The 19,352-nt window shown below is 42.6% G+C and overlaps 1 protein-coding gene across 1 annotated transcript; it reads left to right on the top strand.

Moving 5' to 3' along the window:
• The first annotated feature begins 4,007 nt into the window (after positions 1–4,007).
• LOC139446469 (uncharacterized) lies at positions 4,008–5,662 on the top strand. Its single transcript, XM_071227781.1, has 2 exons — positions 4,008–4,052; positions 4,964–5,662. Exons 1-2 carry the CDS (start codon positions 4,008–4,010, stop codon positions 5,660–5,662), a joined length of 744 nt encoding a protein of 247 aa, XP_071083882.1.
• Positions 5,663–19,352: the final 13,690 nt, after the last annotated feature.

The following is a 19,352-nucleotide window of genomic DNA, read 5'->3' as shown; positions in this document are numbered from 1 at the left end:
TTCCGCAACAATACCATGGTGACACTGTTTCCACAACAATACCATGGTGACACTGTTTCCACAACAATACCATGGTGAACACTATTTCCACAACAATACCATGGTGACACTGTTTCCGCAACAATACCATGGTGAACACTGTTTCCGCAACAATACCATGGTGACACTGTTTCCGCAACAATACCATGGTGACACTGTTTCCACAACAATAACATGGTGAACACTGTTTCCGCAACAATACCATGGTGACACTGTTTCCGCAACAATACCATGGTGAACACTGTTTCCGCAACAATACCATGGTGAACACTGTTTCCGCAACAATACCATGGTGACACTGTTTCCGCAACAATACCATGGTGACACTGTTTCCGCAACAATACCATGGTGACACTGTTTCCACAACAATACCATGGTGACACTGTTTCCACAACAATACCATGGTGAACACTGTTTCCACAACAATACCATGGTGACACTGTTTCCGCAACAATACCATGGTGAACACTGTTTCCGCAACAATACCATGGTGACACTGTTTCCGCAACAATACCATGGTGACACTGTTTCCACAACAATACCATGGTGAACACTGTTTCCGCAACAATACCATGGTGACACTGTTTCCGCAACAATACCATGGTGAACACTGTTTCCGCAACAATACCATGGTGAACACTGTTTCCGCAACAATACCATGGTGAACACTGTTTCCGCAACAATACCATGGTGACACTGTTTCCGCAACAATACCATGGTGACACTGTTTCCGCAACAATACCATGGTGAACACTGTTTCCGCAACAATACCATGGTGAACACTGTTTCGAAACGGCCATGACAATAACGTGCTTCAATCGTGTCTCGTCGAACACTGTTTCCGCCATGACAATACCATGCTTCCACCTTGTCATGTCGAACACTGTTTCCGCAAGGACAATAACGTGCTTCAACCGTGTCATGTCGATCACTGTTGCCATGATAATACCATGCTGCCACCTTGTCATGTAGAGCACTGTTTCTGCTATGACAAAACCATGCTTCCACCGTGTCATGTCGAGCATTGCTTCCGCAAAAATATCGTGCTTCCACCGTGTCATGAAGAGCACTGTTTCTGCAACAATACCATGCTTCCACCGTGTCATGTCAAACACTGTTTCCGCAACAATACCATGCTTCCACCATGTCATCTCAAACACTGTTTCTGCCCTGACCCTGCCATGATTCCACCATGTCATGTCGAACACAGTTTCTGCCATGACAATACCATGCCTCCACCATGACATGTCGAACACAGTTTCTGCAATGACAATACCGTGCTTCCACCGTGTCATGTCGAACACTGTTTCTGCCATGACAATACCATGCTTCCACCATGACATGTCGAACACAGTTTCTGCAATGACAATACCATGCTTCCACCATGACATGTCGAACACAGTTTCTGCAATGACAATACCGTGCTTCCACCGTGTCATGTCGAACACTGTTTCTGCAAGGACAATAACATGTTTCCACCGCGTCATGTCGAACACTGTTTCCGCCATGACAATACCATGCTGCCACCGTGTCATGTAGAGCAATGTTTCTGTAATGACAATACCATTCTTCCACAGTGTCATGTCAAACACTGTTTCTGCCATGACAATACCGTGCTTCCACCATGTCATGTCGAACACTTTTTCGGCCATGACAATACCATGCTTCCACCGTGTCATGTCAAACACTGTTTCCGCAACAATACCATGCTTCCACCGTGTCATGTCAAACACTGTTTCTGCCATGACAATACCATGCTTCCACCGTGTCGTGTCGAACACAGTTTCGGCCATGACAATACCATGCTTCCACCATGTCATGTCGAACACTATTTCTGCCATGACAATGCCATGCTTCCACCATGTCATGTCGAACACAGTTTCGGCCATGACAATACCATGCTTCCACCATGTCATGTCGAACACTGTTTCTGCAATGACAATGCCATGCTTCCACCATGTCATGTCGAACACAGTTTCTGCCATGACAATACCATGCTTCCACCATGTCATGTCGAACACTGTTTCTGCCATGACAATGCCATGGTTCCACCGTGTCATGTCGAACACAGTTTCTGCCATGACAATACCATGGTTCCACCATGTCATGTCGAACACTGTTTCTGCCATGACAATGCCATGGTTCCACCGTGTCATGTCGAACACTGTTTCTGCCATGACAATGCCATGGTTCCACCGTGTCATGTCGAACACTGTTTCTGCCATGACAATACCATGCTTCCACCATGACACGTCGAACACAGTTTCTGCAATGACAATACCATGCTTCCACCATGACATGTCGAACACAGTTTCTGCAATGACAATACCATTCTTCCACCGTGTCATGTCAAACACTGTTTCTGCCATGACAATACCGTGCTTCCACCATGTCATGTCGAACACTTTTTCTGCCATGACAATACCATGCTTCCACCGTGTCATGTCAAACACTGTTTCCGTAACAATACCATGCTTCCACCGTGTCATGTCAAACACTGTTTCTGCCATGACAATACCATGCTTCCACCGTGTCATGTCGAACACAGTTTCGGCCATGACAATACCATGCTTCCACCGTGTCATGTCGAACACTGTTTCTGCCATGACAATGCCATGCTTCCACCGTGTCATGTCGAACACAGTTTCGGCCATGACAATACCATGCTTCCACCATGTCATGTCGAACACTGTTTCTGCCATGACAATGCCATGGTTCCACCGTGTCATGACGAACACAGTTTCGGCCATGACAATACCATGCTTCGACCATGTCATGTCGAACACTGTTTCTGCCATGACAATGCCATGCTTCCACCATGTCATGTCGAACACAGTTTCGGCCATTACAATACCATGCTTCCACCATGTCATGTCGAACACTGTTTCTGCCATGACAATGCCATGGTTCCACCGTGTCATGTCGAACACAGTTTCTGCCATGACAATACCATGGTTCCACCATGTCATGTCGAACACTGTTTCTGCCATGGCAATGCCATGGTTCCACAGTGTCATGTCTAACACAGTTTCTGCCATGACAATACCATGGTTCCACCGTGTCATATGAAACACTGTTTCCGCAACGATACCGTGCTTCCACCGTGTCATGTCAAACACTGTTTCCGCAACGACAATACCAATCTGATGTGAAGGTTGTCATTAGATGTGTCACGGTTATAAATTCCTCGTGGTGTAATCAACAGCCGTGTCGCGTGTAAAACCAAATTTCTGTGTGCAATTGTGTGAGTGAGTGTCCCTTAAGGCCGATTTCATCATGTGGGAGGAAAGTCCATGGTGACTTCGGAGAAACCCACGAGACGGGGTATGGTGCTGACAAACCTGGATACACAATCAGGGAGAATCTAGAATTCGAACACACGAGGGTACGCAACAGGGGATCACGGCACTTTATGCGACTGGGCCACCCTGGTATGTTAAAAGCGATGACTTTTACTTGAAACCAAATCAATATATGTGTTTTGCTTGTATCCGTCTCAGCTGTTGCTCTGTCAAACCTCAAACAGTTTTCGTCGGCTTCATCTAAAGCCCCATAATGCACCTCGATCACATGATGACAATGTACGCAAGGCGACGTCCACAGCATATGGGAAACAAGTCGGGTAGGAACAAAGCAAGACTTGCCTACAGCGGCAGCAAAATGCAAGACTAAATTATACACCGATGCTCCCTTGGTTTATAAAAAGGTTTTAGGGTGATAGTACGCCGGAATCAAATTCTGAGCTCAAATTATGGGGGATATATACTATGGGGAGGATGTAGCGTTCGTTCAAAAGAGGAGAGGGGGGGGGGGGGGGATATTCATCCGCGAGGCTCAGACGCGCTACCAGCCAAATAACCGTTATTATCAATAAGCACGGGGTTTGATTTATTGGAAAACTACCCGAGTTCTTGGCTCGTGCAAGTCACGTGACACACTGGGAAACAAATCCAAGAGATGCGGCAAGCATGCGCCGAGCGCTCTTCAACCGGAAAACTGCGCACAACGTACAAGTAACTCTGTCTTACAGCAACAAATTAAAACCGGAAAAAAATTGTCCCACTGAAATAAATATCGAAAAAAATTAATTAGCCTGTAGGCAGTCAATGATTGTTATATCTGAACACTGATATGAGACAAAGAGGTTTATCCAACGATGTGCCCCGGACATGGATACTAATAGGTTTAGTTCAAAGACGGAGTTGCAAAGTACTCCGATTGAAATACTTTATCTCGGCGTTTAGTAGACAGAGTGAAGCAACTTAGCGTAAAATGGCTTTTCTAATAAGATAATGGCCCTTAAAGCGTGAGGTCTACTGGCTCGCTCCTTATGGCTGGGGACACGTGTTCACATGCTAATTACTTAAATGGTTACTGCATTGTGTGGCGCGACTTGCAAAGGTCACATGCGAAGCTGACGACGGGTTGAGAAAACAATCGCCGCAACGGACGTTTTCCCGCCAATTGGACTGGCGCTGCACAAATCACGTAAACTAACAAACAGATTCGTGTGAGCATTAGGCTTGACTCTCTATCTTTTCGTTTCCTAATCAGCACAAATCAAATGTCCATTATTGGGACCTGGATTAGTTGCCGTGAGGGGGCGCTGCGAGTCTATTGTTCATTTGCCCCACCGAAGAAAGGAATGGTGTTTTTATGTCCCCGTTCTTCTAGAATCAGATGCTTCGGTTGAAACAATTAACTTACTTATTTCAGAGGTTGTCAGTATTTATTTAAATAAAAGAGAGCTATAAACGCAGATCACGTGGGAAAAATATATTTGTACAAATATTTCATTTGAAATTGCAACAAATGCTACATCATCGTTGCGTTTGCTTTGATTACCGGTATTGCAACTGCTGCTGCTACTACTAATGTTGATAAAGCTACCGATGTTGACACTGCTGCTGCTCATGTTGATAAGGCTGCCGATGTTGACACTGCTGCTGCTCCTTATGTTGAAAAGGCTACCGATGTTGACACTGCTGCTGCTCCTTATGTTGAAAAGGCTACCGATGTTGACACTGCTGCTGCTGCTACTACTAATGTTGAAAAGGCTACCGATGTTGACACTGCTGCTGCTCATGTTGATAAGGCTACCGATGTTGACACTGCTGCTGCTACTACTAATGTTGAAAAGGCTACCGATGTTGACACTGCTGCTGCTCATGTTGATAAGGCTACCGATGTTGACACTGCTGCTGCTCCTTATGTTGAAAAGGCTACCGATGTTGACACTGCTGCTGCTGCTACTACTAATGTTGAAAAGGCTACCGATGTTGACACTGCTGCTGCTACTACTAATGTTGAAAAGGCCACCGATGTTGACACTGCTGCTGCTCCTACTAATGTTGAAAAGGCTACCGATGTTGACACTGCTGCTGCTGCTACTACTAATGTTGAAAAGGCTACCGATGTTGACACTGCTACTGCTAATGTTGAAAAGGCCACCGATGTTGACACTGCTGCTGCTGCTACTACTAATGTTGAAAAGGCTACCGATGTTGACACTGCTGCTGCTAATACTAATGTTGATAAGGCCACCGATGTTGACACTGCTGCTGCTACTACTAATATTGATAAGGTTACCGATGTTGACACTGCTGCTGATACTATACTGTAGAAAAGGCTACTGATGTTGCAACTGCTGCTCAGCTTGAGGCTGCCAACGTTTATACTGCTACTGAGGGTACCAATTCTCAACTGATGATGTTCCTACTAATAATAACTGATAATGTGTCCGTACTACTGCTACTAATGTGTTCCTACTGCTACTACTAATGTGTCCCTACTGCTGCTACTAATGTGTTCCTACTGCTGCTACTAATGTGTACCTACTGCTGCTACTAATGTGTCCCTACTGCTGCTACTAATGTGTTTCTACTGCTGCTACTAATGTGTTCCTACAGCTGCTACTAATGTTCCCTACGACTATTAATGTGTCCCTACTTCAGTTACGAATGTGTCCCTACTGCTGCTTCTAATGTGTTCCTACTACGAATGCTACTACTACTACTGACCGCCTCCGTGGCCTAGTGGTAGAGCGTCCGCCCGGAGAGCGGAATGTCCGTGGTTCGATCCACGGCCGCGTCATACCAAAAGACGTTAAAAGATGGTACTCTGTCTGGCGCTCGGCATTAAGTGAGTGAGTTTGATTTTACGCCGCTTTTAGCAATATTCTAGCAATACCACGGCGGGGGACACCAGAAATGGGCTTCACACATTGTACCCATGTCGGGAATCGAACCCAGGTCTTCGGCGTGACGAGCAAACGCTTTAACCACTTGGCTACCCGACCGCCTATCGGCATTAAGGGGCTCAAAAAAGGACTGGTCGGCTCGGAGTCAGTATACTGTGTATGAGTGGGATATTCATATTAAACTGCGGCATGGTATCTCACTGAGTTAGCACTATAAATCGGCACCAGTCCGGGCTAGTACACACACACACACACACACACACACACACACACACACACACACACACACACACACACACTACCACTGCTACTACTACTACTACAAATACTACTACAAATACTACTACAAATACTACTACAAATACAGCTATTTCTACTACTACTGCTACTACTACTACTGTTGCTGCTACTACAACTACTTCTACTACAACTGCTACTACTACTACTGCTACTACTACCACTGCTACTACTACTACAAATACTACTACAAATACTGCTATTTCTACTACAACTGCTACTACTACTACTACTGCTGCTGCTACTACTACTACTTCTACTACTACTACTACTACTACTACTACTACTACTGCTACTGCTACTACTACCACTGCTACTACTACCACTGCTACTACTACTACTACTACAAATACTACTACAAATACTGCTATTTCTACTACTACTGCTACTACTACTACTGCTGCTGCTACTACTACTACTTCTACTACTACTGCTACTACTATTACTTCTACTACTTCTACTACTACTACTACTACTTCTACTACTAATGTTACTACAACCACTGCTACTACTACTACTTCTTCTACTATTGCTACTATAACCACTGCTAATACTACTACTTCTTCTACTACTGCTACTGCTGCTTGGACTGTTTGGACTCCATTATTTACAATTCGCCGACATAGCGCTGGAATATTGGAATATTGCTGAATGCGGCGTTAAATCCAATCTAAACTACTTCTACCAACCAATACCCCTGCGACAACCACCTTCACTGCTACTTGGAGCAGGAGGGAGGGCCCTGTGACGCGTTCGGATCCTGCATCACGTCAGCCTTGACTCATACACCCATCTAACACACCGTCATATAACTGACATATGCTCAACCCCGCTTACGCACTCACTATTACCATGCAGTACTGTGTTAGATTTGGCCTTCAGCAACCCATGCTTGTAAGATGCGACTAACGGGTCGGTTGGTCAGGCTCGCTGATTTGGTTTAAGCATGTCATCGTATCCCAATTACGTAGATTGATGCTCATGATGTCAGTCACTGGATTGTCTAGTCTAAACACGTTTATATTCGGACATATAGCTGGAATATTGCTGAGTGCGGCGTTAAAGAACGAACAAACAAACAAACAAACACTAAAAAGCCGCATGATCAACTGTCTCAAACACTGCACCTAAAATATGGAGGTTTGGAGATTTAACGACAGTGCATGGAGCTTCATGAACTTGATGATGTCAGAACTAAATTTCGCCGGATTTGAATTAATGACGCGAAACTCTTATGACAACAAGTTCAGGTTGCCGAGTGTTTTAAGCGGTTGGGTCAGTAGTTGTGCCAGCTCACGGTGGGAAGCTAAAAGATTCTGCCAAACTGCCTTTAATAATTCCAGAGAAGTACTCCAATATTTCATAAAACAAGCGCAAACTGAAAACCGATCTTAAAACTCAGCAGGCCAAATGCTGGATTCCTATTTCAGTGAATTTGTTCCGGATGTGCGATTTCTGGGCTCGGATGCGCGCACATCTGATAGGAGCTCTCCGGTCCGGAGGGAGCGAGTGAAAGTAGTGTCGATTTCAAATTACTCCTGAGATCAAAAACAACAATTTGCTGATGCTAAATTTGACGAGCTGGTCAGAAAAGGGATTAGAATTGACAGCACTTTTAGATTTATCGCGTTATGACAAGATCTTCTGCACTTGTCTCGATATGCTTGGATGGGAAATTGTCGACGTTTAAGAACTCCGTGCACCTCTTGCAGAAACGTTGTCTGTCGTTACCGACACGGTGCATTTACTGTACGGGATGTCTGGGTCAGTACTTCTGGACTCTATTCACTTTTCGAAGGGGGAGACCTTTTAAACCAGCTTATTCTCGATTTTAATTTAATAATTTACACGGAAACGAACGATCAAATGGGAGAGTTGTAGCTCTTCCTGGTCGAAAAGGCGATAAAGTGTCCTTTGGCCACTGAAACTGTCAAAATATACTGTGACTGAAACCTTTGAAATATTGGAATGAAAATTATCAGACCTGTTCACTGTGATAAGGTTTTCTTTCTTACGCTTCAAAGTTTAGACTTCAAACGTATTGATAAAATGATTGGAAAGTTTTACTCTCGTTACAATGGCAGTGACATTTACCGGGGCCCATGGTGCCCTCTGACGTGTACAAAATAAAAGCGATAAAACCCTTTCCGTAATCAAAATAACCCTTTGCATAAAATAGTCCACTGTACCATTCCGAGCACGTGTTTATGAATCACTATAAGACAGTGATGATACCAGGTGTTCGCGAGATGGTGGGGCTATCCTGGCCCGACGGTGGCACCGCCACAAATCAAGACAATCCGTTTGGGTCATTGTCAAATATTGAAAAAGGCATATTGAAAACCTAAACAATCAGCCTTTTTGACACATCGAAGCCTGTTAAGAGATGGAAAAAGAAACCAGACATCTCAGTTGTTTTTTTTCATTTTATATCTTAAGTTAGCGATGTTATATCCCAAAAAAAGAACTGTACTCGCGCTCAGTCAGTACTCAAAGAATACTTCTACATGGTTTTATTTTTTTTAAATATATTTTGATCGAAAACTTTTTAAAATTAAAAACAAATTTTCGCATAATACACAACTGCTGATGTGTATTTTACACAGCTTATTTTTGCAAATCAATAAATTTGCTTTTTTCGGCACATGTTTACAACAATTCAAACATTGGAAGGGTCATGCAGTTGCAAATTCTCTTTTTTATCCCAGTCTTCATTGAACCAATTTATTTTAACACAACATTACCCAGTCTCAGATTACTTTTTACAAACTGTTGCAGGAATGAGTGATGGTTATATTGATTTAATCAAATTTAACAACAGTTCGTTTATTTTTCAATTATTTAACAAGAATACTGTATATTTTCTTTTGCTCCTTGGTTTATTAAAAAGGTGGATAAACCTTTGATTAATGATAAATTATAAGGGGAAAAACCTTTTCAAAATTGTTAGATTGGTCCAAGGATAGAACTGGTATTGATATTCTACCCAAAATTAGTTATAGTGACCTAAATTGATGACGTCATCAACAATGTCTAACCATGCCCATGCTCCTTGCTTCTTTAGACGTCATTGTGTGCTCCATCATTAACTGTCGGCTACATTCAGTTGCCAACTCGGTTCCAAAACAGGTGCGTGATTCAGGTGTACCCCGCCCCTCTCCGTCCCTCAGCCCCACCCCCGGGCAGTGGGAGTCTAAAAATCGGTAATTACGTTACCAACAGCGATGTTCAAAAAATAGCCGGAAAAGAACATTCGCAGGAAGTAGTGCTAGGAGCGCGATGGTGTTTAGGTGAACGGCCCGTCAATAATGGGAGACGGCAGGGGTCTCGTGCCTCCAATTTGAGCAATAAATTCTTATTCATATTTTCAATACATTTCTAAGCCTTTTCGGTGGAGATGTTTCCTATTCTCAACACTTTAGAAATTTTCGCCTTTAACGTTTTCTTAAGTGAAGGGTTGGTCTTTAATTTGAGAGCCCCGTTTCTTACAGCCAATGTTGAACGAATTGCAAAGCTTTAATTTTTCCTTCTGCCTTAGGCTGTACCCGAAGTCTAACACAATGCTCACAAGAGACCTTTCTTTCTATAGGACTAGAAATAAACTGAAACCATCGCTAGATTACACAGAACAAGCTATCCCTGCCACATCTAAATTGGCCCGATTAACATTGCCCGGCGTCATTAAGTGGAACCGTACGAGTAGGGCCCGAAGCTACCCGATTATCTCCAATCCCCTAATCTGGGACCCATTCGCTACCCAAAACCTGACTTCTGTCTCCCCAGCTCAGGGAACTGTTTTCATGACGGGCCACGCCCCTCTATGCCCGGCATGGCGGACTATTAAAAGCGTTTCGGTGAACTGAGAAAATTGTTATTGCCTTTTGGGTAATCTATTTGGTGATAGCGATCAAATGTGATGGAGGTATGATTGATTTAAACGGTTGATATTTCTAAAAAATGCAATCCATCTTCGAAGCATCAACCGATGTCAATTTCTAGTGGTTGTATTCCCTAACGACGTCATCAACTTTTATATACCGAGGAGCAAAATAATTTTACCTCTGCTGACGGGTACCGCAGACATCTTATCTTTGAAAATAAATAAATTTGTTTTTTTTCGGCACAATTCTACATTTCAAACATGGTAGGGGTCCATTAGTTTCAGATTCATTTTTTACCCCAGTCTTCATTTAACCAATTATTTTTACACAAAATGATCCAGTCAAAGATATTCTTTTAACAAACTGTTGCAGGAATGATTTATGGTTAAATAGACATAATTAAGTTTAATAAAATTCGTTCAGTTTTCAATTACATAAAAATACCAACTCGGTACACTCTCTGTTGCCCCTCAGTTTGTAACAAACGGACGAGCTGGAATAAGGGCCCATTTTGGCACACTGGAAATGTCAAATTTTAAACTTAAACTCTGAAATACTTGCTCTGTGCTATGGATTATCAGAACAAAAAACATTTTGCTAAAAATGAGTGATGAAGGACGTTGTTTTTTACTTCAAGAGAAATTCCATCTATGAGCAAGGTCGTGATCGGTGAAAATCATTTCCGGTTAAAGACTTGCTAATGTTCTCAAATGATTTCTGAAAACCTCATAAACCTTTTAGACAACCTTTAGTCAAACCTGTACATTCAAAGTTGTTATAAGACCAAAACATGCACATTTTATTATAGACAAAGCCTAATTCTCTTTCATATGACAGTCTCATAAAAAAATATATACATGTAAAAAGTTTTACTGATTTCTGAAATTTTGCGGATAAAATGTGTAAAAATGCCATAATTTGGAGTGACGCAAGTAATGAAAGACATCTACAACTTTGGCGAAACCAATTATCACGTTCAAGGTGCCGATAGTCTATGGATCAAAATCTGGGATTCGAACCGACATCAGTGGTTTACGTAATGAAAACTTTGGGGTTTTGCTGATTAATTTAAGTTTTAGAAACTATATAAAACACATATATTCTTATAAAATCGTGTTGCAATAGATCTCGGATCCTTTCAGATTTTTCAAAACAGCAATATATATCGTTAATGGAAATTGTTGATCTATTTCTTTAGCCGTTTTAACTCGAGGTTTTGTATCATTAAATGAAAGAATGTTTCAATGAATCCTTAACGTTTGTAAATATAACAACACATATTTTTTAACAGCATCAGCTCTCAAAACAAAATATATTTCGAAAACTGCATGACAATTTTGCAATTCAAAACTTTACTTTAAACATTTGAACTCGTGAAAACAGCTTTGACAACTTTGACAAATATTTTTAGTAAACGCGGAATACATTTGGCCAAATATTGACACTGTGAAACTCATCACTTCAACATGGTAACTCGGTACGACCAGAGCAGAGGCAATTTGCCCCAAGGCTGGTACATTAGATGAATGTATTTTTATGAAAAGGCCACTTGTGTTTTATCCATAGGTCTTCACCCATCCCCTAGTTTGCGTTTTCTATTAGCAACATATTCATTTGAGCAACATGATATAGGGCACAATTACGCCGCACTTGCACACGAAAGTAAAGTTGTTTTTTTCTGAGTCTTTATATTCACTGGATTAACAACAGCTGAACGGACACAGAAATATAAACGTCTTGGTATTAACATTTTGTAAGGTATTTGTGGCAACGTTTTTGTCAACGGCACTGAGCAGAATGAGAACGAATTGGTTTTTATTTGAGGTTATGATATATGCACTGGATATGCACCGAGAGATGTGTTCTTAAGCAGAATGTTTCGCAAGAGGGAGAAATGTCTAGTTTGAATGAACAAAATCAAGTTGATAATTTATTTTTTTTGATCATTTTTTGGCTAATCGCAAAGTATCTTATGTGAAAATCGTCTCACATAAGAGAGAGACGTTACACAAATGGCAAATGCAAGCACAGAAACAGTTACGAATGTTTGTCGCATTCAGCAATATTCCAGCTATAAGACGGCGGTCTGTTAATAATCAAGTCTGGACCAGACAATTCAGTGATTGACATCATGAGCATCGATCTACGCAACGGGGATACGATGACATGCCTCAACCAAGTCAGCGAGCCTGGCCACCCGATCCCGTTAGTCGCCTCTAGCGACAAGCATGATCGCACCTTACGACAAGCATGGGTTGCTGACGAAACTCGTAGTGATATTAATCTTCAACGTTTACCTTCATGGATATGGTGCTGACAAACCTGCAACCATAAACAGGACGAACCGGGGCCCTTAAACTGCCACGGAACTAAATACGTTAAACCGCATTGTAATTATGATGTAGAACACATTACCTTCCTACAATAAACAGATATGTAGGTTTAGCTCTCTAGAACCTCCTACCTGACCTTTACTGTCGGTGAGGGGAGCTTGTGTTGGACGCAGTCTACTTGACTGCATGAGGCATATCGTTTCAAGACATCCAAAATGGCAAACAGTATGATCAACACCAACGTTTTAACATTTTGCAAATATCACATATCACAGTTAGTGAAATAGTGAGTCTGTTCGTTGGTTATAACGGTGCTTTGAACTGAGTTTCCGTTAAATCACGGTATGTCTGTTTAGTGAGTGAGTGAGTTGGGTTCAACGCCGGTTTGAACAGTATTCTAGTCATATCACGGCATGTCTGCTTTATGTGGGAGAAACGCCGAAAGTAATGCAAGTCTTAGATGTTTACCACTTTGGTAAAACCAATACTTAGTGCTGACAAACCAAGATCATAATCGGGGCGAACCGGGATTCGAACCCACGATCATATATTTCTGGTGCGCCAAAGGGATGCAACTCTGCACCGCGAATCGCGCCGCCGACAGCGTGGATCATTACACATGCTATCAACCACTGGTTTGTCCACACCCTGTCAGTAACAGGTCGCTGTGATACCGCTGCAATATTGGAGGCAGCGGCATAACACAACTTTTAAACACTATAGTTATATGTGTTTACTGCTTGAGCTAAATAATTTAAAATAATTAAGATGAGTCTTAACAGGCATTGAAATTTGAGTTGTCGAACATGATGTCTACGGTTTTTAACACGGAATTATGACTACATTTTTCTTACTATCGTGCAGAAACAAGCTGTATTTATCTCTGTTGTGACTGCAGAAATGACACCTTATTACCAATGTTTGAATGGCTGTACCAATCAAAAAATATAACTAAAAACTATTTGATTTTAACCGCTTGTCATAGGCCATTTTATGACAGACAGTTACGCAGACATGCGTTAAAAATATCGCTGGGTTATTATAGACATTCGTGATCGCGTGCCGTCAATTTAGTCCCTACACTGACGTAGTTGTCGGCCTCGTGTCAGAGCCCGCATGTTCTATCTGAAATGATTAGTCTGCGAATTGACAGATAAACTTGCTTGAGCTTTATATGAACGGAACTCATCCACAAACAAGTGTTGTGACCCCGGGGCATGAAATGGGTGTCGTAATCGGACGATTAGCCATACAAACAATGACAGCTCCGAAGGAAAAAGCACTGCATGGAGTTTGCTGATTTAGACTCGCTGCTCGGAAGTGTCGTGGCGGACTGAAACGAAAACGAGGCCGAGAGTGACGGGAACATTACCCGGCTAATAAGATAATGGACACTAAATGGAGGTTTACGAGAGTCTTGCATGAAGGAAAACACGGAACGCGCATGAGAAGAGGACGCTGGTGATAGACTAAATATTTGTGCTTGGAAACAATGCATTTGAACATCGCCTTGGACAGATGCTTTTTGGGCAAAGGAGAAGTACTTCCGTTTACGAGCGATAGGGAAGCTAGGGACAGGGCTCCCGTTTGTCGCGGTATTGCTATCACTTTGGGTTTGATGGAGCGCATAATGAGGGCATATTGGCTCGCTATTATCTAATATTTCGGGTCGTGAGTGGTCATTAAGGCAGGAACGATGTAGTGTGGTATACACTAGGGTTATACCCAGGGTGAGTGAGTGGACTGCGCCATTTTTTGGTAGAAGGTAATCGACAGATATATGTTTTTAATTTAAACTACCTATGGATGATATCAGGGTAAAGGTGTGGGTTGTTTGGGGTTGTGGAATAATTCCGTATAAGAAAGTGTAATAATTAGTGTGTTCTGATGAAGGATGCGGGGCGTGATGTGGATGAAAGAACGCCATCAATGTCAGGGTAGGACACGAGTCCAACACGAGATAAAATTGTGTTGGTATACATGCATGGAAAGTTAGAGGTTTTGACATTAAGTATGGGTGCTTACAAACATGATTGGGAAATCTACTGTTTGTTTGTTTGTTGTTGTTTAACGCCGCGCTCAGCAATATTCCAGCTATATAACGGCGCTCTGTAAATATTCGATTCTGGGCCAGACAATCTAGTGATTGACATTATAAGCATCGATCAACGCAATTCGAAAACGATGACATGCATCAACCAAGTCTGCGAGCCTGACCACCCGATCAGTGAATAAAACGAATAAGAACAATTATGTTTCCTTTGCAGATTTTAAGAAAAGATTTTACAAAGGCCGAACTCAAACAATTTTAACTGATCACTGAGGACATGAAGGATAATACATTGTCGTTTCATTTATGTTAAGTCGTTTTTTAACGTTAAAAGTGGATGAAAGTTGTTTTTTGTTCAAATTCAGGAATAATGCAGTGTTCGACGACGACCTGAAAGATATCAAATCTGGATCAGACATATCAGTGAGTGATAGCATGAGCGGCGATCCATACCGACGTCGTGTGATGAAACACAATCAGCTTGGTCACACGTTGCCCTTCTCCGTTCCACTTCTTATGTGGTATCCGGTAGTTGGGACCTATTTGTCCAGTACCGATACCCGCTGCCAACCTCAGTGCATATTAACCTATTAGGAGCAAAGTCATTCATTTACTAATGCTTCAAATAGACTGAACGACAAAAGACTCTCGAATGATATATGTTGGTAAACGATACTAGTATATTTAGGCATAATTTTCAGTCATATTTTTTCCAAAACGTCCAAACAGCCCATTTTACTGATGGAGTCTTAATGGCCATATGAAAAATCAATAAATTCATGACATCAAATTAAACATTGATTTGAAATGTTAAAAAACATTTTGACATGGCATTCAAAGGTCACAAGGTGCAAGGCATGTCCGTGCAATCAATGGTTATAAAATCACACTCGTGATTTGTATAACTCATATGACATGTCTTTTGAAAAGAAAAAGAGCCACTGGTCGGCTTTGGGGTGGGAAAGTGTTCGCAATGGGGCTGGTTCACATCGCCATTATCGCCCGTAGGCGAGATTTAATGCCACCACAGAACCAAGGATCGACCGCCTAGTGACAGGCCTCGAGTCACTGCCACACATCAAGACGTAACACAACGGAACAACTCAAAAATGGCCACGGAAACCGCACAGAAAACCACAGGAACCCATGGCGGGTCAACAGTTACACTGGGGTTACACGTCTACTTAAACAGTTACACTGGGGTTACGCGTCGACTTCAACAGTTACACTGGGGTTACGCGTCGATTTCAACATTTACACTGAGACTACACGTCGACTTCAACAGTTACACTGGGTCTACACGTCGACTTCAACAGTTACACTGGGGCTACACGTCGACTTCAACAGTTACACTGGGGCTACACGTCGACTTCAACAGTTACACTGGGGCTACACGTCGACTTCAACAGTTACACTGGGGCTATACGTCTGCCTAAACAGTTACATCGAGATTACGTGTTGATTTAAATAGTTACACTGGGGTTACGCGTCGACTTCAACATTTACAATGTGAATACACGTCGACTTCAACAGTTACACTTGGGCTACACGTCGACTTCAACAGTTACACTGGGGCTACACGTCGACTTCAACAGTTACACTGGGGTTACGGATGGACTTTAACAGTTACACTGGGACTACACGTCGACTTCAACAGTTACACTGGGGTTACGGATGGACTGTAACAGTTACACTGGGGCTACACGTCGACTTCAACAGTTACACTTGGGCTACACGTCGACTTCAACAGTTACACTGGGGCTACACGTCGACTTCAACAGTTACACTGGGGCTACACGTCGACTTCAACAGTTACACTTGGGCTACACGTCGACTTCAACAGTTACACTTGGGCTACACGTCGACTTCAACAGTTACACTGGGGCTACACGTCGACTTCAACAGTTACACTGGGGCTATACGTCTGCCTAAACAGTTACATCGAGATTACGTGTTGATTTAAATAGTTACACTGGGGTTACGCGTCGACTTCAACATTTACAATGTGAATACACGTCGACTTCGACAGTTACACTAGGGTTACGAGTCGACAGCAACAGTTACACTGGGGCTACACATCAACCTTAACAGTTACACTGGGGTTACGCGTCGACTTCAACATTTACAATGTGAATACACGTCGACTTCGACAGTTACACTAGGGTTACGAGTCGACAGCAACAGTTACACTTGGGCTACACATCAACTTCAACAGTTACACTGGGGTTACGCGTCGACTTCAACAGTTACAATGTGAATACACGTCGACTTCAACAGTTACACTGAGGCTACACGTCGACTTCAACAGTTACACTGGGGTTACGGATGGACTTTAACAGTTACACTGGGGCTACACGTCGACTTCAACAGTTACACTGGGGCTACACGTCGACTTCAACAGTTACACTGGGGCTACACGTCGACTTCAACAGTTACACTGGGGCTACACGTCGACTTCAACAGTTACACTGGGGCTACACGTCGACTTCAACAGTTTCATTGGGACTAAACGTCGACTTCAACAGTTACACTGGGGCTACACGTCGACTTCAACAGTTACACTGGGGCTACACGTCGACTTCAACAGTTACACTGGGGCTACACGTCGACTTCAACAGTTACACTGAGACTACACGTCGACTTCAACAGTTACACTTGGGCTACACGTCGACTTCAACAGATACACTGGGGCTACACGTCGACTTCAACAGTTACACTGGGGCTACGCGTCCACGTTGACGGGGGCGTACGCTGAAGATGACCGTGCGGGGTTTACCCGACGTCATCGCCCAGTGACTCATCTGCAACTTTCCTATTGACACAATGTTCAACAAGAGTGTCCTCTGACTCGTGCTATGAAATGTGGATGTTGCTTATCAAACTTTGTCAAAATATTAGGAGGTTATTAAAACAACTTGATTTGTATATTTTTTTTCAGGTTTCTATTGTCCGTCAGAATATAGCGATCAAATAAATATTTCAAATTCAACAGGATTGTTTTCCGAATTTCTTTTCCTTGTTGCTTTCATGAGGGGGCTCATTCGTTTTAAGTGATTATTTTGCGATGGAAAAAACATTGTGAATAAGTAAAGTAAAATATAGTGTCTTTAAGACAGATTTCCATATTTACCATATTTTGAACCTACATTACAAATATCAATAAACTATATCGTAAACTAATTCTTGTCCATAAAACACCTACCTGTGCAGAATTATGTATTCAGAGTACGTAATGAAACAATACACGATGCTGACTTCAACAACAGGTTTTTTTTTTCAGAGCAAGACTTCGTCTATGCCATAGCACCGACGATGCGTTTCCAATGTACTTCAATAAACTAAAAATAATACACGAACAGAGTAATACGTATATTGGCAGTAAGACTATTTTCAGTCTGAATGTAATTCTTGAACAGCCCGGGTGAAGAGCCCGGGTCTATTTGTTGCTGCATTGAGTAGCTGCTGAACTCAAGCATCATGAAAAAGAATTCTTGATGTCGAGCAAAGCTGACTAACCAGACTCGCCTTTCTGCATCTTCAGTGCACTGTGATGGCGTTATGGTGTTGTGAACGGTAAAGTTGTTTTAATTGGCAGTCTTTAGATGAGCGTTGTTTTCATTTACTGCCCCCCTATATACCACCTCATGTCACTCGTGTTATGATGTCTTGCCCCAAGTACCCAACGGCTTTGCATTCATTGTCGCCGTCTTCAGGTTAATGGATGTGTCAAGATCCCTTCGATCCACCATAAACATTTTCATACTCTTTTTCAAATACCACAAACCGTCATGGTGAGAAAGGAAGCCAGGCCTATCTAAGACCTCTTGTCTTGCAGCCAGAGTCAGACAGTGAAAACAAAAATACAATATGGCTACTTGAAAGCTAAGTACCCGTCCGAGTTTATAACCTATTGCTGAGTTTAGTGGTGCTTCAGTGTGCTGCACGAGCAAAACACAGGAGTGTGGGCGTGCTGGGGTCACAATTACTCTATGTGGAGACCTGGGAACGCTTCGGGCAATTAAATATGTCTCATCTATGTTGTATCGATTTTCAACTGTTTCAACAGGCTTGGTCTTGTGGCACATTGTGTATGATTTTGCCACTATGCGAACTTTGAAGATGTCGGATCTTAGGGTTGTTGCACACGAGACCAAAGGCCGCCGGAAGCGGTCATACGCTCTAGGCTGTTGATGTAAAGACGTACAGAGTACTAACGTACACTCACAATGTCCATAAACTATTTAGTGTCTTTAATGCACTTTTATTAACCCTTGTCCGTAAAAACCATCAACTTGTGCACGCTCTCAAAGCAAGTGAGCGCCATCAATTCTCCCCTTTTGTTTGAACGGGAAAACAAAGCGATCTTGGTCCTAAGAAGGCTACAACGACTCTCTGCAGGGTCTGATTTCCCCGTGTGGAGATAGTTACGCTGCTTAACTCCTGATTGCGCCAGTGTGTAACTAGCGATTCCCACTCCAATGATTCGCAAAGGTCTAACACAGGTACACACCGTGTCACTCAAAAGACCAGAGCGGACAAACGCCGTTTTGTTC

Source organism: Haliotis cracherodii, unplaced genomic scaffold (assembly GCF_022045235.1).
Source record: "Haliotis cracherodii isolate W230 unplaced genomic scaffold, xgHalCrac1.p SCAF_6, whole genome shotgun sequence".
Taxonomy (NCBI): domain Eukaryota; kingdom Metazoa; phylum Mollusca; class Gastropoda; order Lepetellida; family Haliotidae; genus Haliotis; species Haliotis cracherodii.
This window is presented reverse-complemented; position numbering and strand designations above follow the sequence as displayed.